This window comes from Trachemys scripta, chromosome 15, assembly GCF_013100865.1.
Source record: "Trachemys scripta elegans isolate TJP31775 chromosome 15, CAS_Tse_1.0, whole genome shotgun sequence".
Taxonomy (NCBI): domain Eukaryota; kingdom Metazoa; phylum Chordata; order Testudines; family Emydidae; genus Trachemys; species Trachemys scripta.
Window position 1 is genome coordinate 18,038,562 of NC_048312.1, and position 25,112 is coordinate 18,063,673.

Here is a 25,112-nt window from a genome sequence, read left to right on the forward strand (position 1 = left end):
CCAGTGTACCCCAGAATTTAGCCCCTTATAGGATATTTAAAACATCAAAATGCCATCAAATATTTAATTGCTATAGGTCATTTCTTACCAGCAGATAAGAACATAAGAACAGCCATACTGGAGCAGACCAAAGGTCCATCTAGCCCAGTATCCTGTCTTCTGACAGTGTCCAGTACTAATGCTTCCGAGGGAATGAACAGAACAGGTAATCATCAAGTGAGCCATCCCCTGTCGCCCATTCCCAGGTTCTGGCAAACAGATTTACTCCTTCCAGCTGTGTTTAATACTTACAGCTACTTTCGTAAAGGCTGAACTATCCGGGCAATTAGAGAGTGTGGTATCCAGGACTTCGGTTCCTTACGATTTCTTTCAGTGCCATAAGATTTGAATATGGAAAGTGCCTAATTCTGAAGTCAGCAGAGTTTCAGTGGATGAGACCTTGCAACCATGAGGGAGAAACCTGACTCGAAAGGTTCAGACGGAAGCCAGAGAGTTAAGCACATCACAACCCCACCCTCTCTTTCAAGCAGTCTTCCCCAGTGATTGTTATGCAGGAGATTCTATTTGTTTGTGCAAAAGATTCCATGCATTTGCATAGTGGTTTCTGTACATTTGCATAGAGGATTCCATTCTTTTACATAGCATGACCTGGCTGGTGAAAAAGCAGTTCCAAGCTCTCATTTCACTGATCCTAACAATCATCTCTCTTTAATATTCTTCAGAAATCATAAAGAATGCTCTGCATAAAATGAAAGGATGCCTAGTTGTGCATTAAAAGTTTGAAAATATGTCCAAAGATAAATGATACAGAGCCTGATCCTTTTCCAGTTGAAATTTGGGGGCCCCCACCATGTGAGACTAGGAACTGAACTTGAGGAAAGTGAATGGTTTAGGGAATATGGAGCCTTTCACCTCTCAGATGCTGTTTCAAATTAGGTTTGATTTGTTAGGGACCAAAAGTCATTACCAGATAATGACCTACATGAGGACTTGAAGGCATATTTGTTATGGAGGCCTATGTGAAAGGACTTCATGGTTGCAATCATAGGTGCCAACTCTGTGGGTGCTCCGGGGCTGGAGCACCCACGGGGAAAAATTGGTGGATGCTCTGCACCCACCGGCAGCCAAGCTCCCTGCCCTGACCCCCCCCAGCTCACCTCCGCCTCCTCCCCTGAGTGCGTGGTGTCCCTGCTTCTCCCCCTAGCTCCCAGCACTTGCTGCCGCGAAACAGCTGTTTCACGGTGGCAAGTGCTGGGCGGGAAGGGGGAGGAGGGGGAATGCGGTGCACTCGGGGAAGAGGCAGGGCCGGGGTGGGGATTTGGGGAAGGAGTCCAATAGGGGCAGGGAGGGGGTGGAGTTGGGGCGGGGACTTTGGGGAAGGGGTTGGAATGGGGTTGGGGAGGGGGTGGGACAGGGGTGGAGTCAGGGCAGGGCAGGGCCGGGGGAGGGGGGGGGTCGAGCACCCACTGGCGCTGGAAAAAGTTGGCGCCTATGGTTGCAAGCCAGTTCCTTGCAGACAACTGCCTTTATCACAAAACAGAGTGTGACAACAGTCCCACCAAAAGCAAGGATTGGGTGAGCATAGGAAATGAATTGGTGGCCTCTAGTTACCATGCCACAATTCAACCATGAGCTGTTCCAGATTGTGACTTCCCTCTGATGTGACAATTCTAGAGAAAGGAGGAGAGAGAGAGAAACAAGGAAGAGGGGGAAGAGAAATGGAGGAGAGGAATAGGGGGAACTGCCTCTGATGTCACAATCCTATCACAAGATAGGATATTCCCAGCATGGAAGCAGAGGAAGAGGGAAGAGAAAAGGCGAGGAAAGGAAGGGGCCAGGTAAAGGCTGAAAAGAAGATCAATATGGGACATGGCAGGGGAATCAGAAGAGAAGAGAGAAGGAAGAAGTCAGGGCTGTGACCTACCCCTGATGTAAGTACCCCCCCAGTCAAAGTGAAACAGTGAGAAATGGAGGAACGGGCAGGGGAAAGAAGAAAGCTGTTTAAGGTGCAACTTGCCTCTATTGTTGCATTCTCACCACTTATGAGTGATCTGCGGAAAGGCTTAAAGACAGTGTTGGCTTAGGGCCTCAGTGCAAGAGCAGCAGAGGGAGGAAAGCTGAGGAAAGGCAAAGAAGAAAGTAGTGGTTGGCGGCTACTTCTCCTGTCAAAATCCCACTAACCCACCTATCCTCGATGAGCTACCAGCTAAGCTGGCTTGTATACCACAGTTTCTTCAAGGTTGTTACTTTTATGTGTGGTGAGCACAAAATCATCACCTTCATCCAGTAAAACACTCAATCCTGCTTTCATTGAAGTTAATAGTAGTTTTGCCATTTACTCCAATGGTAGTGGGCCTAGATCCAGAACACTTTACTTTCCATGCCCTTTAAGGGGCATCTGAATGTGTAAAAGCACCCATTTGAAAACAACCTACATATACAGCATGGGGCACAGGACTTTCAGCTCAGACTGGTATATTCTAGTGCAGCAAAAGCTGTATCAATGTGGGGAGAATTCAGGACCAGTTACCATCTCAAGCAGGCTGGAGCTCTTGGGCTGCCATATTTCTTTGATCATAGAATATCAGGGTTGGAAGGGACCTCAGGAGGTCATCTAGTCCTACCCCCTGCTCAAAGTAGGACAAGATTTTTACCCCAGTTCCCTAAATGGCCCCCTCAAGGATTGAACTCACAACCCTGGGTTTAGCAGGCCAATGCTCAAACCACTGAGCTATCTGATGTGATTAATTTATGGATTTGTTTCAAGAAGCATTCCCTAGGAATGGGGAAATATGCGCTCCTATCTCACTAAAGCAGTGGTTTTCAACCTTGTTTCATTTGTGGACCCCCTAAAAAATGTTGTATGGAGCTGTGGACCCCTTTGGAAATCTTAGACATAGTCTGTGGAGCCCCCGGGGTCTGCGGACCACAGGCTGAAAACCGCTGTTGTAGGGTAATGACAACCTTTCACAGACCCCTTAGACATATTCTGTGGACTCCCAGGGGTCTGCGGACCACAGGTTGAAAACCACTGCACTAAAGATTGGAATTCACCTTTCCTGTCAAATTGTATGAAACATGGTCCCAATGGACCTGGCCCTCGGTTCCCGGAGTAATTATGTTTTTTTAATAATTCTACTCTATTCTATTTAGGTTCTATCACAGCGCTTGATAATGACAGATGAGCTGACATTGCCAAAACAGGCTTTGCATCCAAAGCTGTTGGAATTAAAAATAAGAGAGAGAAAGACATTTAAAATCCAACATTCTTATGCGAGCCATTAAACTGTCATGAAATATATTTCGTAAAACAAGTGAGACTGGGTCAGAAAAGAAAATTATATTTTCTATCATTTTTAAAACAGTTCTTGCATCATCTCATTAAAATGTCTTTCATATTTTATGAAACACACTAATTTCAAGTAAATTTTATCCTAGGGAAAAGATCCTGTCCTATTTAGCAACCACCATCATCTCAAGTGAACATTAACTCACAGCAGCTGAGGGAACAGAAAAACAAAATGCATTTTAATGTCAGCATGTACAAACAAACAGATTTCCCAGTTTGCTGGAAGCATTAATTGTTGGGCAAATGACCTTCCAAAATGCAGGAAACCCTTGACAGTGCTATTGTTAATCAGGAGTTTAACAGATCTCTGGGGAAAGTGAGTTAGCCCCTGAGCCAGGAAAACACTTAAGCTCACGAGCATCTTTAGGCATGCAAATAATCCTATTGAGTTCAGTGACTTCAACTTAATTCCACGAGCTCAATAGGTTGGTTAAAGTTACGCAAATATTTAAAAATCTGATCTAAAGACCTTTCAAGTCAGTGGGAGTCTTTTCATTGACTTCAATAGTCTTTGGATCAGACCCTAAAGCCCAGATCCTCAAAAGTCTCCCAAGCAATCTTATGCGACACTAAGGGTATGTCTACACAGCAAAGAAAAACCCGTGGCTGGCCCCCGCCACTCAACTCCGGCTTGTGGAGCTCGGGCTGTGGAGCTGTTTCATTGCTGTGCAGAGTTCCTGGCATGGGCTGGAGACCAAGCTTTGGGACCCTGCTTGTATGTGGAGGAGGAAATTGTAGCCCCACCACCATTAGGATCAGTTCTAAACTCAGACTTCTACTGTTTCCCTAGGGAGAAGTTGGTCACAATTGTGGCTATAGGAAAGCCTAGTATCTGGTTGCTTCTAAATTTAAAAGCCATCCCTTATTATATTCAGAGTCTTCAGTCTGGGGTCACTACAAAATTTCAGTTGCCCATAGACCCATTCTGTGGCCCCATTGGATTAAAAAAAGGGATTTTGAACACTCACCCCATAATTGAAAATGATCCCTTCATGTTCTTGCCTCGCTTTAGGGAGATTCCCACTGGCCCCAAGTCCCCAAAGAAGGAATAACAATACCTTCAACTTAAACATGCTCTGCAACACCAGTGGGGGCTGGATGCCTTTGAAGCCCCTGACCTCTGAGGCTTTCTAAAAAAGTTACACTACCTACCTAGGCCATTGGCCAGTCTGTAGCCATATCCGGCAAATTGGCAATCAGCAGTGCCAATGTTATTAAGAAAGGGGAATGTGAGCTGTCAGTTTCCCTTACCAACATTGTTGCATTCCTTATCAGTCTCAGACCTGCTTATCTGTGACCGTGCAAACCTGAAATTCCTGCCTCTGCAGCACTCCTCAATTATATGTAAAACAAAACTATGGAAAGAATGTGCCTCAACCACATACTTGTTATGAATAGTACTATTTATTTACAATAAAACAACTTCCCTATTGCATTTTGACTGTGTTACAAAAATCTTCCAACCTAAGTCTACAAAAACAATATCTATGTATAATGGTAATTTAATAATAGTAGGGCTGTCAAGCAATTAAAAAAATAGTCACGATTAAAAAATTAGTCATGATTAATCACACTGTTAATAATAGAATGCCATTTATTTAAATATTTTTGGATATTTTCTACATTTTCAAATATATTGATTTCAACTATAACCCAGAATATGAAGTGTACAGTGCTCACTTTATATTTATTTTTATTACAAATATTTGCACTGTAAAAAACAAAAGAAATATTTTTCAATTCACCTAATACAAGTACAATCTTGTAGTGCAATCTCTTTATCATGAAAGTTAAACTTACAAATGTAGAATTATGTAAAAAAATGCACTCAAAAATGAAACAATGTAAAACTTTAGAGCCTACAAGTCCACTCAGTCCTACTTCTTGTTCAGCCAATTGCTCAGACAAACAAGTTTGTTTACATTTGCAGAAGATAATGCTGCCCACTTTTTGTTCACAGTGTCATTGGAAAGTCAGAACAGGTATTCTCATGGCACTGTTGTAGCCGGCGACGCAAGGTATTTACGTGCCAGATGCGCTAATGTTTCATATGTCCCTTCATGCTTCAACCACCATTCCAGAGGACATGAGTCCATGCTGATGTTGGGTTCTGCTCGATAACAATCCAAAGCAGTGCGGACCCGACACATGTTCATTTTCATCATCTGAGTCTGATGCCACCAGCAGATAGTTGGTTCTCTTTTTTGGTGGTTCGGGTTCCATAGTTTCCGCACTGGAGTGCTGCTCTTTTAAGACTTCTGAAAGCATGCTCCACACCTCATTCCTCTCAGATTTTGGAAGGCACTTCAGATTCTTAAACCTTGGATCAAGTACTGTAGCTAGCTTTAGAAATCTCACATTGGTACCTTCTTTGCGTTTTTCAAATCTGCAGTGAAAGTGTTCTTAAAATGAACATGTGCTGAGTCATCATCGAGACTACTATAACATGAAATATATGGCAGAATGCGGGTAAAATAGAGCCGGAGACATACAATTTTCCCCCAAGGAGTTCAGTCACAAATTTAATTAACGCATTTTTTTAACAAGCATCATCAGCCTGGAAGCATGTCCTCCAGAATGGTGGCCAAAGCATGAAGGGGCATATAATGTTTAGCATATCTGGCACGTAAATACCTTGCTATGCTGGCTACAAAAGTACCATGTAAATGCCTGTTCTCACTTTCAGGTGACATTGTAAATAAGAAGCAAGCAGCAGTATCTCCCGTAAATGCAAACAAACTTGTTTGTCTTAGCAATTGACTGAACAAGAAGTAGGACTGAGTGGACTTGTAAGCTCTAAAGTTTTACATTGTTTTGCTTTTGAGTGCAGTTATATAACAAAAAAAAATCTACATTTGTAAATTGCAGTTTCACGATAAAGAGATTGCACTACAGTACTTGTTAATTGAAAAATACTGTTTCTTTTGTTTATCATTTTTACAGTGCAAATATTTGTAATAAAAATCATAATATAGAGTGAGCAGTTGTATTCTGTATTGTAATTGAAATCAATATATTAGAAAATGTAGAAAAAGATCCAAAAATACTTAATAAATTTGAATTGGTATGCTATTGTTTAACAGTGTGATTAAAACTGTGATTAATCATGATTAATTTTTTTAACTGCGATTAATTTTTTTGAATTAATCGTGTAAGTTAACTGTGATTAATTGACAGCCCTAAATAATAGGCATACTAAGCTTTGATAAAATAGTGTTTGGTTAAAGAAATAAACTGAAAGCAAAGGAACTTTATTCATTGGTATGTTTATGATTGATCTGTGATCACACCAAAACGTCTGGATTTCCACAAGTCTCATAATATCATAGGAGAATTAGTTGAATTCTTGAATAAGTTCCCTTGAAGTATTTTTTGGAAGACAATAATGTACTTAACTGACTAGTATTTATGTAAAAAGAACAGGAGTACTTGTGGCACCTTAGAGACTAAGAAATTTATTAGAGCATAAGCTTTCGTGGGCTACAGCCCACTTCTTCAAGTACTCCTGTTCTTTTTGCGGATACAGACTGACACGGCTGCTACTCTGAAACCTAGTATTTATGTGCAACCCTGCCATCTACTGGAAGAAATTAAAACTGCTCAGCTGCATGTTAGGTAGAAATGGGCAAATAATTCACAGAGAATTATTTCTGCAATGAATTTCACCTTTCCCCCCCCTGCTTGTGAATCTTCCAAACACATCACAAAATCCTTGAGCATATTTGTTGTTCACATTCAGTCACAAATTTCTTCATCAAATTAATGCTGGTTTGCAGATTGCTTGCAATTTGTTACTATATTGTGATGCAGACAATTCACAGTTATTGGAGAGTAAGCTAGCAACAGCCAGAGCTCACAGCAATAAAACACAAATAAACAAGAAAACTGTACATAAATGTTTTTGAGAGTTTCCCAAAACAAAGTTGGGAGGAGCAGTGCAATTAGATTTTCTTGGACAGATTTGGAATCCAATTGGCAATCAAACCATATATAGCTTTTCTCCCTATCTAGATCATGTTCTTATAGCCTTTATTACTATAGTATGTGAGTATCTCACAATCATTTAGCATCACAACACCCATGTGCAATAGGACAGTGCTATTTATCCCCATTTTACAGACAGAAATGAGGCACAGAGAAGCTAAGTAACTTGCCCAAGGCCACACAGGAAGTCTGTGACACTGCAGGGACTTGACCCAGAACTCCTAAATCCTAGGCTAGTGTCCTAACTACTGGACCCTCAATCTTCTCTTGTAAGCTACTGGTTGTCCCCTGTAATTTTATGCTTCTGAGACCCCTGTTTGTCCTGACCACAAACCAGACAGATCACTAGCTTTTATCTTTTGGAGGAGACAATGTTAGCTCACAGGCAATACAGTTTTTCTCACAGAGATTTCTCAGCTTGGTTGGAGAGAGGTTTCCAGCCCTCCATCAGCAGGTGTTTGCACAGAGGGTCAAATTCAGAAATAGTGTGTAAGATGGTGTAAGTTAGGCTATGCTTCCCCTAGATCTACACTGCTACCTCGATATAACGTGACCTGATATAACATGAATTCGGATATAACGCAGTAAAGCAGTGCTCCGGGGAGCGGGGCTGCACACCCGGTGGATAAAAGCAAGTTCAATATAATGCGGTTTCACCTATAACGCGGTAAGATTTTTTGGCTCCCGAGGACAGCGTTATATCAAGATAGAGGTGTACTTACTCCCACTCTACCAATGTTTGAGGACACTGATTATAATTTACATGCTTAGAAGCTGGAAGAAGCTAGTATTATTTAAAGTAGAGTAGAAGATTCTAAAATTTACACTTTCTTCTAGCTCCTTAGCATGTAATTTACCTAGGGAGGTGATGGAATCTCCTTCCTTGGAGGTTTTTAAGGCCTGGCTTGACAAAGCCCTGGCTGGGATGATTTAGTTGGGGATTGGTCCTGCTTTGAGCAGGGGGTTGGACTAGATGACCTCCTGAGGTCCCTTCCAACCCTGATATTCTATGATTCTAAGTTCACCAAGTTTGCTCCTTTACTCCTCAGCTGAGTGTGTGTAAGTTGAGCTAAGGCAGTCTGAGGGAATGAAAGGTGGTCTGTACATTACACCACCTTATGCAGCACATCTGCATTTGGGCCAAAGGTTTTGTAGCTGGTCCACATGAATGAGTTTATTAGTCAAAGACAACTTCAGCCCTCTGTATTCAATAGACGTGATAGTCCTGGCTGCATGTCGGATTAGGTCCTTACAACCTGTGTGGGAGAGCGAGCTTGTATAGTCCCACCACCACCAGTCCTGCCCTCAGCTAGGGGAGCCTAGAGCCCTTTCAGTGTAAAGTCAATGTGGAATATTATGTTTTTGAGTGGATCAGCTGTGTGGGGAAGGGAAGAACAGCCAAGCCAGGTGGTTGTGGGGAGGGGAGAAGTGTGCAAGGGGCAGGTGTGGGCAAAGACAAAGGGCTGGTTATGAAGGGAGGAGGAAGGAGAGACAGGCCTTTACTACCCACTTAAAGAAGAACTGGAGAGAACTCATTTATACTTCTGAAATGATTCACCCCTCAAAATCAAGAGAGGAAACACCCAGGCATTTGTCGCTTCTGCCATAATCTTCCTAGCCAAGAAGCTCTGCCTGCCCAGGAAACACTTGAGGGATTTAACTCACAAAACCAGACTCACTACTATTTGATCCACCCTGGAAAATGCAGATTTGGTATTTTTTCAAAACTTGCTATTTTGGAAACAGCAAATAGATGTCTGGATATTAGGATATGGGCTATGGACAATCATATCGCATGTAGAGACAGACAAAGGCCCAAAACAGAATTTGAGAAGCCTGGTAATGAAGGTATCACAGACATGATCACTTTGATGGACAGCCTGGTGCTCCAAGTTCTAAAACTTAACATTCACAAAGACCTTAGTTAAAGTCCCTAGAAATACCTGTTCTGCGTGTGTCTAAAATGAGGAGACCAATTTTTAAACTTGGGCTTTGTTAGGGGTCTCAGGTCTCCATCTGGGCACTCACATTGGCACCTGAAAGAACAACATGTCTATAGTTCCTTCCGTCTGAGGCTCTCAAAACACTTGGCAAATATTAAGGAATGAGCCTCCAGCTGTCTTGCGAGGGAGGTGATTATTACTATCCCCATGCAGCAGGTTGAGAAACTGAGCGACAAGTTTAAGCGACTTCTCCACTGTCTCTCAGTAAATCTGTGACAGCTGCGATTGGAACTCAGGTTTCCTGATTTCCAGACCTGTGCTTTAACCAAGGACTATTTATCCTCCCTCTCCTGGACTATTTGAGTGCAGATCCGTGCATCCAAAGGCAAAACTGGGTGTCCTAACTTTCGTGTCTGGGTTTGAAAATTGGGCCCAATGTCACTGTTTGCTCACAAATACCTAGTCCACCTACTTGCCGCAGCTTGTTTTACTCTGATTGTTCGTAATTAAAAGCCTAGAGTACTTGGGAGTAATATATTCCTGTTTATCTTTTGACAAACCAATAGATCCTAGAACCAGCAGCACAATTAAAGACTCAGAAGACTAATTTTTCAAGGTGATAAAAACATATTAAACGTTTCATTACTTATTGATGGCAAATTGCCATCCTGTTGATCATTAGTCGGCACACAATTAAATACTGATAGGAATAATACACCAAGTGTAATGGATGGTCTACTGACTTACAGTATATAAAGAATGCTCTTTGAAAGCAGCTTGGAATAAAAGTGCTTTTTAAAAATATATTTCTAGTTGTGTCACATGCTTGGCTTATAGTCACTCCAGTTCTTTATGCATTTTAAAATGTCGGTCTCTCTTTCTGTCTATCTTAAGGTTTTAATCTATTGCCTATCAATGTTGTGTTTGAGCACCTTCCCTGTAAAACTGATAGCGCTCAATTTCCTATCATCACTCACAATTTCTCTGCCACTAAAGCTGAAAAGGTTATTTATTATTTGACAGTGCTCGGCATGTACTAGGTGCCTCCCAATACAGATAAAAGAACAAAGGAGCTTACAAGCCATGTCACAGATTCAACACAACTCTTAAGCATACGCTTAACTTTAAGCGTGTGAGTAGTCCCATTGACTTCACTGCAACAACTCACAAGGTTGACGTTAAGTATGTATATAAGCCTTTGCAGGATCTGGGCTTTGTTTCAGACATCCTCCCTCCCTGCATAGTGTCATAAGAAGGACCTGATCCAAAACTACTGAAGTCAATGGGAATCTTTCCAATAACTTTGATGGAATCTTGATCAGACAGACCCCAAGACAGCAAGAGGAGCTACAGGCAAGAAGGGCAGGGGTAACATTAATATGCAGTTGCTCAGGCCAGATCTATACTAGGAAAGTTTTGCCAGTATAGCTACAATCGGCAAACTCCCCTAAGCTTTGTCTACACTAGCACTTTTGTCCATAAAATTTTTGTCAGGGGTGTGAAAAAACAACCCCCCTGACAGGCATAAGTTTCACCAACAAAAGCACCAGTGTGGACAGCGCTATTTTCGGTGGGAGACGCTCTCCTGCTGACATAGCTTCCACTGCTTGTTAGGGGTGGTTTAATTATGCTGGCGGAAGAGTGGCAATTTTCTTCCTCAATCAGTGCCACTGTATGGTCTGTAGTGTAGACAAAGCCCTAGTGTAGATACAGTTTATATCGAGGGGAAATGCTTTTGCTGGTATACCTTATAACAGTTCCTTGACTGAAATAAACTATACTGTCAAAAACAATTCTATTACTCAGTCTACTCTAGGGTTTTTGCTGGTATAGGACTGTCATAAAATAAATCACACCCCTAACTGACACTGCTATACTGGCAAAAGTTTCTAGTGTAGAACTGGCCTCTTTGAGGCTAATGCCCAGCACAATGGAGTAAAGAACTTGTGCTTGGTTAAATACGTGCAATATATAAGAGTCCTTGCTGGCTAGTTTCTCATGGCATAGGGTAGTAGCCTTGGGATCAGCTCAGGAAGTGATTTCTGGGAGGAGGGGGCAGCATGGAAGGGATTCAGAAATGTCCTCAATTTGCTGAGAGAGAGAGGGAAAAAAAAGATTTCAAAAGGGGGCAAAATGGCAAACGATAAATGTCTCTTAAGGTGTAGCTCTACCTCCTGCAGCCCTGATTCTGCAAAGGTTTAACATATGCTTAGCTTTAAGCATGTGAGTTATTCCAGTTAAACCTGCATGAAAGTCTTTGCAGGATTGGGGCCTAAGAATAAAACATAAATAAGAAGAATAAATAAAATAAGAAGAATAAAACCGGTGTTACTACAGCATGCCTAGCAACCTTCTTTGCTCTTCTCTGTCCATAATGGCTCCTGACAGCCCTTCTGTGGCACTGATTGAGGAAGAAAATTGCAGGCTCCTTCTGTCTAAAACCTTGTCCCCAAGCTGTTACCTAATCCTAGCTTTGCCTCCCCTGTGATTAGAGCTCAGTTCCCCGCCCCAAGGTGCCCATATATAACAGCTAACAGTTACTCGTTTCAGGTCATCTTATAGAATCATAGACATGTAGGGCTGGAAGGGACCTCAAGGGATTATCAAGTCCAGCCCTCTGTGCTGAGGCAGGACCAAATAAGCCTTGACCATCCATGACAGGTGTTTATTCAACCTGTTCTTAAAAACCTCCAATGCCGGCGATTCACAGCCTGCCTTGGAAGCCTGTTCCGTACTTAACTATCCTTAGAGTTAGATTTTCCTAATATCTAACCTAAATCTCCCTTGCAGCAGATTAAGCCTGTTACTTCTTGTCCTACGTCTCGTAGATATGGAGAACAATTGATCACCATCCTCTTTATAACAACCCTTACATATTTGAAGACTGTATTCAGGTCCCTTCCCCACTCTTTTTTTCTCAAGATTAAACATGCCCAGTTTTAAAAAACTTTCCTCATAAGACTCCGTGGGTGCTCCGGGGCTGGACAAGATTTTTTTCATAGAATATCAGGGTTGGAAGGGACCTCAGGAGATCATCTAGTCCAACTCCCTGCTCAAAGCAGGACCAATCCCCAACTAAATCATCCAACAGATTTTTGCCTCATATCCTTAAATGGCCCCTCATATCCTTAGATGGTCATTTCCTTTGTGGGAAGCTTGCTCACACGATACATTCCTTTTGGAAACCATTTTTCACTGACTCCTGTTTAACTTTCGCCCTCTCCCAAACATAAATGACTGTTTTCTGGGTGTGTCCATGTCTCATCTCTTTCTCTCTGAGAGTTGTGTCCATATACAGTCATTTGTCGGGCTAATGACTCTAAACAACATCAGCATCTGCAAGGAACTCCCTGAGATTTGGATTTCTTATCCTCGGATTCCACAGAATTGAGAAAAGGCTTTTGGTTCCTGGAGAAACCTGCCAAAAGGGATTTGTCTAAATACAGGCAATTTTAACAGGATCCCACACACAACAATGGAGTACTTCGGTTAGCCTCTCCTTAGTCCAGTGGTTCTCAAACTTTTGTACTGGTGACTTCTTTCACATAGCAAGCCTCTGAGTGCGACCCCCCCACTTTTAAATTAAAAACACTTTATAAATGCTTTATAAAACCATTATAAATGCTGGAGGCAAAGCAGGGTTTGGAGTGGAGGCTGACCGCTCACGACCACCCATGTAATAACCTCCCGACCCCCTGAGGGGGTCCCGTCCCCCAGTTTGAGAACCCTGCCCTAGTCCAACACCAGCTACTCTATTTAATCTTGCTACTTCTTCTTCTGGCCTATGCAAGAAGAGTACAGCAGTAGTCTGAACATTTAGGGACAATCCTAACAACTGAGATGAGGCTCACTGAACACTGATGAAACTTGGTCCCCTACCTTCATAGTTGAGAACATTGATAATATGTCTTACTCAACATTTTTGGGACTATTCACACAATCTATTAAACCTTTTTTCTCTCTGTATTAAGGAAAAGAAGCAGTTAAAAGCCCAGAGAAACAGGATTTTACATACAACATAAGGGATAGGCCTGAATCCAATACTAAATGGTAGCTTGTGATCTAAGCTATGTTCCCCCAGACACTTATCTATTCCACCCAATGCCCCTCCCCATCCCAGGATAGGAAGTTTAGGCACTTCCTGATTAAGGTCTATTGGATTGGATTTCAGCACTAGATCAACACTTAAGCTCAGAGCTGCAAACAGACAAAGGTAGGTAAAAAACAGGGCTGAGCGGCTACCCTGGCAATTCATGAACCAAATGTGCCAGTGAAAGAAGATTTTGATTCATTTTACACTGAGGAAACAAAAGAAAACATCTCGTGTGATTGCACTAGTCATGCCATTTACAGCTGCAGGTACAAATCTAACTTCATCAGTAGGTCTGAGAAAGGGAATCATCTCTTTGTATGGTGAGTGTTGTGGGCATGTTGTCTGGGAGAAAAGGATATTCTATCTATCTGTCTATTTCAGGGCTTTCTATACCACTCATTACTGTAGTATCTAAGCACTTCCCAGGCATGGTAAGGCTGTGTTTGGGAATAGTTTTATATGTGAAGCCATTGGGGCATGTTGGGGTGCAACAGGGGGAAATATACACCAAGGTCATATCAGAAAATATTAAATACAGTATAACCTCAGTTTTATGAATGTCTCACAGGACACCCAAGACCTTTGTAAATGTGAGGATTCAGATAACTCAGGTTTTCTTGATAATTGGTTGGTTGATTTAGCACACAAGAGCTTCAGTTTCATGGATCTTAGTGGCCCTGTAGAGCTTAGCAGATGGCGAGGAGTGTAGCTTCAGTCAGTGCAGCATTTGGGGGCCTACCTGCTGTATTGTTGAATAGAGTTTGGACAATTGGATTTGCTCTAGGAAGCCCAGCGTAGTTGATCCAATAGGGGTTTCTTTCATTCTGAATAACATGCATTTCCTACTGGTGGGATTCAGGTTCTCATGAACCTGAGAATGCAACACAAAACTCAGCTGAAACCAGAGCATTTCAATTAGTTTTGTGACAAAGCTGTACAACGATGCAAACCGATGTGAAACCATAAATCAGCCCCAGGTTCAGCTATGGAAAAAAAAATTAGCCCAAGGTCCCTGGAAACATCCAGCATTTTAGTGCATCTTTGCATAAATGTAGACTGAGTTTTTGCATTTATAACAAAGCAGGAAAGCAGGAGAGGTGCCTGTGTTTTCTAGTTTCAGGAGTAAAGTTTGGTAATAATACCATCCAATCTTCTTGCCGCCTCGTACCGTGGTGCTGGGTTAGGAGCACCCCGGCCTTTTGGTATAAATGAGGACACCCGCCATGCTCAGGTACTATGGCAATGAGTTCTATGGAAATGCCCACCAACAATGACAAGGTAAATAAAATATCTTTTATTGGACCAACTTCCAATGGGGAAAGAGAGAGAGACAAGCTTTCCAGCCATGCAGAGCTCTTCTTTAGGTGTGGGAAAGGAACTCCCAGGGTCAAAGCAAAATCCAAGGTGGAACAGATTGTTAAGCAAAAGTAGTTCACACATATTGTAAGAGACCATTCAGGGTAGAGTGGTCTGTTAATACCTTTGCTGTCACAGGACAAAAAGCGGGGGTTAGTGGGTTATATATTGTTGTAGTAAATCCAGTGTCTCTGTTCAGTCCATGATTTTTTATGTCTGGCACAGTAATGAATTTAAGCTCCCAGGCGCATCTTTTGAAACTGTTGTGCAGGTTTCCTGTGAGGATGACAGGTCAGATATACAGAAATCGCTTTGTGAAAAATGTTCGCGCACAGGTGATATGGTGTTTTTGTGTTTTATCATTTTCCTGTATGAGTTCATTCAAGAGCATAGTGATTGTCTGGTTTCATCCACATAGTTGTTATTGGGGCAGTTAGTGCACTGGAGGAGGTATACCACATGTTGTGATAGGCATGTGTAGGACCCATGGAGCTTGAAAGGTGTGTTGTTTTGGGGTGTGGATCGTTGTAGCAGTGTCAATATGTCTGCAGGTTTTGCATCTGTTGTTCTGGCAGGGTCTGGTGCTACTTTGAGTTGGTGTGTCCTGGTCTGTGGGGAGCTTGCTTCTGATGTGAGCTTGGAGAAGTTGTGGGGTTGTTTGAAGGACAGAAGCGGTGTTTCAGAAAGATTTCTTTCAGGATGGGGTCCCCATCGAGTAAGGATTGTAGGTATTTGATGATATCCAGTATGGTTCCAGTGTGAGATGGTAGGTGACAACTAGGGGATGTAGGCAGAGTGTCCTTGTTTGGTGAAAGTGGTTTTAAGTGTGTTAAGGTATATCTTGGACTTTCTCCTTGGAGGATATTCTGTGATATCTGAGTGCCTGGCTGTAGATATCAGATTTCTTGGTGTGTTTGGGGTAGTTAGTGGATCTATGAAGGTAGGTGTGACGATCCATGGGTTTCTCGTATATAGTTGTCTGTCGGGTTCTATTATTGAAGCTGATTGTGGTGTCCAGGAAGTTGATGCTAGTGTGGGAGTGTTCCAGGGAGAGTTTAATGGATGTGAGTTTGTTGTTGAAGTTATAGTGGAAATCTATGAGGGAGTTTAAGTCATCTGTCTAGAGGAGAAAATATCATCAATGTATTTCAGGTATATTACTGCTTATGTGGTGCATTTGTCTAGAAGTTCTTCTTCAAGGTGGCCCAGGAAGAGGCTGGCATATTGGGAAGCCATCCTAGTTCCTATGTCCATGGCCGTGGTTTGGATAAAGTGTTTGCTGTTGATTGTAAATCTGTTATGGGTGAGGATGAAATGGATGGAGGTGTTATCTGGCCACTCTACCTGGAATGGTCCCTTATAATCGCTGCTAACTACTGATGCTAAACAATCCCTTCCACCTTGGATTGTGCTGTGAGTTCTCTGTGTGGCTTGAAAGCTTGTCTCCTTCACCAGCCAAAGTTGGTCCACTAAAAGATATTACCTCACCCACCTTGTCTCTCTAATATCCTGGGACCCACTTGGCTACAACTACCCTGAATACAACAGTGACGCCATATCAGCCCCCCTCCTTTGGGAAGTGCCCTTCAGAGCTCTGCCAGCAGTGCTTTCTTTGTAAGGAAAGAGGTGATGGGGCTCAAAGAATTTTTTTTTTAACATTCATAACTGAGGCGCAAGCCCAGAGGTGCAGGGGCTATGAACTCCCAAGCCCTAGAGGTGCCCGGGCTCAGCCCTGACACAAATTAAGCACTGTCTGCCCATCACTCCAGTGCACGGGGTACATCCCTCGTTTTACTGCCTGCTGATCGGCCAGTGCCCCAGCTCCAGCAGGGCCCTCGAAATCCGAGCCCCCGCCGCCCGCTTTCACCACTGGGGGGCGCACACGCCACAGCCCGGGAGCCGCAGAGCCTCCCCCGGCGGCTCCGTGCAGCGCATCACTGCGGAGGCGCCTGGCTCGGGAGCGGGTCACGGATGCTGCAGCTGCTGCCGGGGCGGTGCGGGCGCTTCATGATGGGTGAGTCCAGGGACCCTCCCGGCCAGGGGGCACGTGCCCTGGCTTGCACGGGCCCCGGAGCTGGAGGGAGGGAAGCGGCAGCGCCGCTGGGGCGTTCCAGGGGAGGAAGGCGGCCGCAGCGCGGGGCTGGCCCCTGTGGACGCCGCAGCAGGTTGGACAGTAGCTTAGCGGCCCAGCGCTGGCTGTAAGTACCTGGGCCGGGGGCGGCGCTCCTGGGAGTGGCAGCCTCCCTGCTCTCCGCAGCCCCCTTGCAATGGGGGGGGGTCCCCCTCCTTTGCTCCGTGCGGGGGAGCTGGCCGAGGAGCCCGGCTCGCAGGGCAGGGATTGAGCAAGGGAGTTGTGGGGCTGGGGAGCCTTGTGTGCGGGCAGGGGGCTTAACTCAGGGACTAGCCAGGAAATCATTAGAGCAACGCCTTCACCCCAGGACTTTATAGGGTCGAACAGCAGCTTGCAGGGGTCAGAAGCCCTCCCATCCCTGATTGATCAGGGTTTTTTGGTGCCTGTCTGTCTGTCTTCGCCAGGACAATTCCATCCTTGCCCCAGGAGGGGACCTCCCCTGCTCCTGGTTGTTTCAGGGGATCAGGGCATTTGCTGTCACTCCACAAATGGGATCTGAATGTCCCTGCAGTTAGGAATTCTTGTGATGAAATATTGTAGCAGACAGTGTTAAGTGCTCCAATTAGGATGACCAGATGTCCCTGATTTTATAGGGATAGTCCCAACATTTGGGGCTTTTTCTGCTATAGGCACCTATTACCCTTCACTCCCCTCCCGATTTTTCACGCTTGCTATCTGGTCGTCTTAGCTCCAATGGGGGTGGTTTGTTGCTATATTTTTATATGATTTATGAGCAAAGACAGCATGGCCCTGTGAATAAGCCGATTGATTATACTGAAAAATCACTTACAAAATGAGACAAGTACGCTATTGCTTCAGCCAGTTACTTTCTGCCCTGTTGATTTTGGGCCACTGTTATGAATTCTAGGTCTCTTACCCTCTTCGTAAGCAAACACTGCGTGGCGTATATAAATAGCTCACTTCTCTGCTGCTTGATTCACTGCTCCACACTTCCTGCTTGTTCTCAGCGCATGCACCGCAGCCTCCTTACTATTGCTGGAGTTCCAGCTCAAAAACAAAGGCACAGAGATGATGAACCGCTTCTACATGGAAAAAAGAAAGGAAGAGCAATAGAAGGGGTGAAAAAAAACCAAAAGAGGGTGTGATTGACTCCCAAGGTGCGCTCTGCTCTCAGAGCTGTTCTGATGAAGCAGAAAACCTCCAGCTTCCTGTGTGTCAAATGCTGAACAAACACCCTATGCTCGATAGTTAAACAAACCTCAGATCTGTGTGACAGGAAAGTGCGAATACCGATGTGAAGGAATCTTGCTTACTCTTCATCAGAGGAGCCATGCAAATTGGAAAGGGAGAGGCAGTGTGAGGAAATTAAGACTCTGACGTCTTTCCCTTGTCCACTATTTTACTTAAAAAAAACCACCCCAAATGTAATGCCTGTTTGAAACCCTGACGTAGGAGAATGTAAGCTGCGTCTGTGGAATAACTGCAGAATTCAGACAGCATATACAGAACCAGGAACCTTCTTTGGACTGGACTTTCATTGAGATTTGGCTATTGGAAGAAGTCAGTCTTTTAACATAGACTAACGGTTTAGTTTCTTCTAGGGTCTCAGTTCTGCATTCCGGATGTTTCTCCTCTTCAGATACTGTAAGCTAGCAGCTCAATATGATGGAGTCCAGAAACCAGAGGGTTCTGCACCTTGATGTACCATCAGTCATTTAAATCATCGTGTAAATCAGTGACCTGTTAAACTGGAAAAACTACTCTTAATCCAGATGGGTAATATAGCATGACACTCCTTCCTTCCCTGAATAGAAAAGTGAAGGAGGCTGATCTTGGCACCGAGGGAGGGACAAAGTACTGTCTGTGAGAGCCACAATTACGGTAAAATGAAACTAGCACGCCAGTACATTAGTCATTACCATTGTAAACAGCTAAGGTGGAGCAGCAGATCTGGCAGGAGGCAGAGTCACTTGTTGATTCATTTCTCTATTCTCTCTCTCTGTCTCATTCATATATACTGATCCTGCCTTTTCCTGTATCCCTTTAATGTGCTACAGTGATCCTTGCTTTGATTTCGTCTCCTTTGATTTCCTGTCAGGGCTGACCCCTAAGGATGCTTCAGGCCAGAGTGAAGTTAATTGTAACCGGAGATGACTTTGGCTACTGCCCAAGGAGGAACCAAGGAATCGTGGAGTGTTTCCTGGCTGGAGCAGTTTCCAATGTTTCCCTTATGGTCAATGGCAGCGCTGCGCCAGCTGCAGCACAACTGGCAAGAAGGTGAGCTACTTACTTAGTGCAACCTCCCCAGGCCATATGAGCAGAGCCAAGACTGTAACATTCACTGAATCCACAACATTCATAGCCAAATGGAAAAACTCAACTTTCCCAGGCTTTTCCAGGAAAACTAGAGCTCGTGCATAGAGAGACAAGGTGGGTGAGGTAATATCATTTATTGGACCAACTTCTGTTGGTGAAGAGGAGAAGTTTTCGAGCTTACAAAGAACTTTTCTTCAGGCCTGGGAAAGGTACTCAGAGTGTCACACCTTGTATTTAGTTGTAACAACTTCTTTAGCATAAGGACTTAACACATGTTGCAAGAGTCCACTCAAGGTCAAGTGGGCCGTAATTTCATTGCAGTTGTAGGACAAGGGAGGGTTAGTGGATTACAGATTGTTGTAATGAGCCATATATCCAGTGTCTATCCAGTCCATGATTTTTAGTGTCTAGCACAGGTATGAATTTAAGCTCTCAGGCTCGTCTTTTGACGGTGTTATGCACATTCACCAAGAGAAGTTGATCTAATAAGAGATATTACCAGCCTGACCCACCTTGTCTCTAATATACTGGGACTGATATAGCTACAACACTACTTTATTAACATAGTCAAACAAAATGTACTCATCTGCAAATGTTACTCTAAGGGTGCATCTACACTGCAGTTCAACACCTGCGGCTGACCCGGGTCAGCTGACTCGGGCTTGTGCTAAGGGACTGTTGAATTGCAGTGTAAATGTTTGGGCTCGGGCTGGAGCTTGAACTCTATGACCTCCCTCTCCTGGGATCACAGAGTCTGGATTTCAGCCAGAGCTCCAACGTCTGCACTGCAGTTAAACAGCCCCGTAGCCCAAGCCCCACAAGCCTGAATCAGCTGGCACGGGCCAGCCGTGGGTTTTTAATTGCAGTATAGATGTATCCTAAATGGTTCTGCTTCCTCTTAGCCACTACTTTGCACATTTTTCCCCTGACATGTATCGGGGGTGGAATGGAGATTATCCTGATTGTTATTTCTTTCATTGTCACAATCTGGGTTTGTTGGTCTCTCGCTTTCCAGAACACTTCAAGGGACACCATCAGGTGAAAAGTCCATGCTTTAAAAAGCAAATGTTCTTTCCGAACTGCTTACACCCTAGATTATTAGAACTGAATGAATTTTAAACATATCACTTATTTTTACCATTTATGCTGTTTGTTTACTTTTTGCATTTCACTCAGCTTGGACACTGAAAGTAAACTAGTGGGTTCCACTCTCTGGTTCTCAGGCACTAGCACAATTCTGCAATGTTTGGGTTGCAAACCTGTGCAATTCCAACCAAAAAAACATTTTTTTTTAACAGTCATGAAAGCATTTTACTCATATTAGGTTTTGTAAAACTATAAATAAAACACACACACACACACACACACACACACACACAAAGAATGTTTTGAGATGTCAGGTACCTGAATTATTTTATATATTCCTGATTGCTGCAGGGGCTCTTTAAGAGATGCTGTCACACTTGGCTCTGTATCACATCACATGGTATGTTCAGGGCTCCTGGACTAACCCAGCAAATCCTTTAATATGAAGTATTATTTGTAACTCATTTAGAAGGTAAAACCCAGCTTATACCACAGCTCCAGACAGGGTTAGCACTTGGAAAGAGAAGTACGTCCTGAAACAGTGAGCAGCTCGGTAACCTGGACCTGGAAAGCACTGTGTAGACTAAAAAGCGTCTTTTTAAAAAGAGGGCTTTGCTGGGACTCTGAAACCTTGTGTGTCATTTCCCAACTCCAGTTGTTCACAGGAGACAGCTTTATATTAGCAACTTCATGCTAGTTCTCTGTGCGCATCCAAAGCCACCTTTGGAAGAGGTTTGGTTATGCTTGGAGGGTGGCATGTGTGTTTTGCATGATGTGTATAACTGTAGTCATATTTTTAAAGACAAGAATGTCTTCAGTGAATTTGGCCATCAGGGAAGGGGCCCAATTGGCAGCCCTACGGACTGTGATCTTCTAGCCACAGATCATAGGTGGCACCAGCGCAGGTTTCCCACCATCATACATCAACCCTGAGCTAGGGACTTTCTCTAAGGGAAAGGCCTCCAGGCCCCTTCAGTCCATGGCCTCTCTGCCTACAAGAGACCAGTTAATAGTGGCAAGTTTGTCTGTTGTTAGAAATGACATGGAACTGTTGCCAGGAGAGCAGATCAGGCAGAAGGAAGTGTCGGGGGAAATGTAACCTAGAGGCCTGCTTATTAGTAAATCAAAAAAATCACGTAAAACAGTGAGGTTAATCAAACACTTTCCCAAGATACAGATATAACATGAAAAGCTTTAAACCCCGGCACTCTGGTAATAGTCTGGCATTATAACTCTACTTTTGAGCCCTACTCACTGCCAGGTTTTTAAATATAGACTCCACCTGGCCTAGTTTCTGGTTACGTACACTTCTGTATTCAGAAAGTAGGTCATGTGACTGCAGTTTAAAAAGGCATAACTGAATCCAGGTCAGAGCATTTATACTGTCAGCTGACTAAGTGTGCTAGGGCAGGGTTGGAGGGACATTTGTCAGTACAAACTACAGCCCTCCTTTCCCCTCCCTTATTTTATTAGCACAAACAGGGATTGTTTTGGATTCTAAATGTGTGAAATTGATTTAAATCATTTCTGGGAAAACAAGCTGGTTGGCCTGGGAAACATTTTAATACTGACAAGTGTCAGGGGGTAGTCGTGTTAGTCTGTATCCAAAAAAACAACAAGGAGTCCGGTGGCACCTTAATGACCAATAAATTTATTTGGGCATAAGCTTTCGTGGGTAAAAAACCCACTTCTTCAGATGCATGGAGTGAGAATTACAGATGCAGGCATTGTTATACTGACACGTGAAGAGAAGGGAGTTACCTCACAAGTGGAGAACCATTGTTGACAGGGCCAATACAATTAGGGTGGATGTAGTTTACTCCCAACAATTAATGAGGAGGTGTCAACTCCAGGAGAGGAAAAGCTGCTTCTGTAATGAGCCAGCCACTCCCAGTCCCTATTCAAGCCCAAATTAATGGTGTTAAATTTGCAAATGAATTTTAGTTCTGCAGTTTCTCTTTGAAGTCTGTTTCTGAAGTTTTTTTGTTCAACTATGGCTACTTTTAAATCTGCAATAGAATGTCCAGGAAGATTGAAGCGTTCCCCTACTGGCTTTTGTATGTTACCATTCCTGATGTCCGATTTGTGTCCATTTATTCTTTTACGTAGAGACTGTCCGGTTTGGCCAATGTACATGGCAGAGGGGCATTGCTGGCACATGATGGCATATATCACATTGGTAGATGTGCAGGTGAATGAGTCCTTGATGGTGTGGCTGATGTGGTTGGGTCCTCTGATGGTGTCGCTAGAGTAGATATGGGGACAGGGTAGGCAACAAGGTTTGTTACAGGGATTGGTTCCTGGGTTAGTGTTTCTGTGATGTGGTGTGTAGTTGCTGGTGAGTATTTGCTTCAGGTTGGACTGGCCTGCCTCCCAAGGTCTGTGAGAGTGAGGGATCGGTTGTAGATCGTTAATGTGCTGGAGAGGTTTTAGCTGGGGGCTGTATGTGATGGCCAGTGGTGTTCTGTTATTTTCCTTGTTGGGCCTGTCCTGTAGTAGGTGACTTCTGGGTACCCGTCTTGCTCTGTCAATCGGTTTCCTCACTTCCCCAGGTGGGTATTGTAGTTTTAAGAATGCTTGATAAAGATCTTGTAGGTGTTTGTCTCTGTCTGAAGGATTGGAGCAAATTCGGTTGTATCTTAGGGCTTGGCTGTAGACAGTGGATTGTGTGATGTGTCCTGGATGGAAGCTGGAGGCATGTAAGGAAGCATAGCGGTCAGTAGGTTTCCGGTATAGGGTGGTGTTTATGTGACCATCACTTATTTGCACTGTAGTGTCCAGGAAATGGATCTCTTGTGTGGACTGGTCCAGGCTGAGGTTGGTGGTGGGGTGGAAATTGTTGAAATCCAGGTGGAATTCTTCAAGGGCCTCCTTCCCATGGGTCCAGATGATGAAGATATCATCAATGTAGCGCAAGTAGAGGAGGGGCACTAGGGGACGAGAGCTGAGGAAGCGTTGTTCTAGGTCAGCCATAAAAATGTTGGCATACTGTGGGGCCATGCGGGTATCCATCGCAGTGCGGCTGACTTGAAGGTATAAGTTGTCTCCAAATCTGAAATGGTTGTGGGTGAGGACAAAGTCACAAAGCTAAGCCACTAGGTGTGCCATGGCCTCATCAGGGATACTGTTCTTGACAGCTTGTAGTCCATCCTTGTGTGGAATATTGATGTAAAGCGCTTCTACATCCATGGTGGCCAGGATGGTGTTTTCAGGATTGTAGTTTCCTCAGGAAGTCGGTGGTGTCTCGAAGATAGTTGGGAGTGTTGGTAGCATAGAGTCTGAGGAGAGAGTCCAAATAGCCAGATAATCCTGCTGTAAGAGTGCCAATGCCTGAGATGATGGGGCGTCCAGGGTTTCCGGGTTTATGGATCTTGGGTAGCAGATAGAATACCCCTGGTCGGGCTTCTGGGGGTGTGTCCGAGTAGAGAAGGAGCCTTAAAGTAACTGGCCTCAAATTTATCAGATGCAGACATTGCTTAACTATTGAGTACAAATAAATGAGGGCTCTTCTCTCTCTCAGATATCTCCTTTCAGAATGACGTGGGAATTAGTTTATTTTTGTGCCACACTATGGATTTGTCTAAATGAATACTTAGTTCATTGCTAGCTGGGGTGTGAACGTACCCTGCTACAGACTGTCTGCGTGGACCCTGCTGCCATGCAATAAGAGCTCCCTAGTGCATTTTGATCTATCATGGTTTGACACAGGAGTAGATCAAAGTACACTAGGGAACTATTAGTGAGCGTCAGCAGGGTCCACATGAAACTTAGCACACAGCAGGCTAGTGCGGGGTAGATTCACACCCCAGTTTGCTGCAAACTAAGTATTTGTTCAGACAAGTCCTATGATGGTGAAGTGTGTGTCATCCTAGACTTCACTTCGCCACCACTTTGCTAGGCCTCCTTTGGAGCACCATATGTTGCCTTATGCTGTGGTTGGGCGACTCAGCAGGAATTAGCAGGTCTTCATAGCAGCTACAAAGCAAAACAAGCGACTGTAGACTGTGTGGGAAACAGCAGCAAAAAAATAAAAATACCAACTCCCCCCAACTTGCAACATCCAGATGTAGATCTTTGCCTTCCCACAGTGTCCCCTGTCTGGCTGTTCTCCAGCCACTCATATCGTCCGTGAGCCCCCATGCAAGGAATACCGGAATTCAGCCTTATTTGCTGTGGAGCTGTACTGCATGGCCCTCTGCCCCAGGAAACTTTGGGGGAAGTCTGTGTGTAGGTTTTCAGCATCTGCAAACGTCTGTAGTGAAGTGTTGCTCTAAGATGCCCGTGAATCTGCACGCATTAGTGTTGTAAGGAACAGTGAGCATGGGTGAAACCCCACTGCAGAGAAGCAGTAGCTGTCAATGGCATCTCCGGGAAATTGCTTAACCCTGCACTTTGACGAGAGGAGCTGCTTCAGCCATGGGGAGTTCTGAGTATGGAAGTATTTAGGCAGTCTCTGTCCCAGGCCATCCACAGTGGGGACAGATGACTTGTGTTTTCCCCCCAAGCAGCTGCAGCCTTTGTGAGCCAAACAGCCAGCACATAATTATTCCTGTGCACAAGGCAGGGCTGCCTTGGGTAACGTTAACTTGCAATGTCTTTGCAATCAGAAATTATGCAGTGTTGAGATGGACAACTTGGCAAAGTTCAAGTTTCCCATCCCTCACGGCCCTGCTTTGCAGATCCCACCCTCACTTTCACTGAATCTATGACTGGGATTATCGATTCCAAGGCCACAAGGGACTATTGTGATCATCTAGTCTGACCTCCTGTCTAACACAGGCCATGGAACTTCCCCAAAATAATTCCTATAGGAGAGCTTTTAGAAAAGCATCCAATCTTGATTTAAAAATTGTCAGTGATGGATAATCCACTACAACCCTTGGTAAATGGTTC

At 44.0% G+C, this 25,112-nt stretch overlaps 2 protein-coding genes across 7 annotated transcripts in view; one reads left to right on the top strand and one right to left on the bottom strand.

Annotated features, from left to right (window-relative positions):
• Positions 1–25,112, top strand: part of YDJC (YdjC chitooligosaccharide deacetylase homolog) — a 76,274-nt gene that overhangs the window by 32,869 nt on the left and 18,293 nt on the right. For 2 of the 5 annotated variants that reach the window (XM_034791011.1, XM_034791009.1), the window contains exon 3: positions 18,916–19,094. In XM_034791011.1, coding sequence (XP_034646902.1) covers positions 18,931–19,094 — 164 coding nt within the window. In that variant the 5' untranslated portion in view covers positions 18,916–18,930. Of the gene's footprint in view, positions 1–16,655; positions 16,740–16,765; positions 16,924–16,999; positions 18,699–18,915; positions 19,095–25,112 lie in introns of those variants that run through there. The other 3 variants (XM_034791010.1, XM_034791012.1, XM_034791013.1) reach the window with 3 other exon arrangements.
• CCDC116 (coiled-coil domain containing 116) overlaps positions 1–25,112 on the bottom strand; it is a 50,551-nt gene that overhangs the window by 11,335 nt on the left and 14,104 nt on the right. Inside the window, exon 1 of one of the 2 annotated variants that reach the window (XM_034791008.1) lies at positions 292–1,106. The exons of the other annotated variant lie outside the window; for it this stretch is intronic. The gene's annotated coding sequence lies outside the window, so the exon portion shown is untranslated. Of the gene's footprint in view, positions 1–291; positions 1,107–25,112 lie in introns of those variants that run through there. 2 annotated transcript variants of the gene reach the window in all.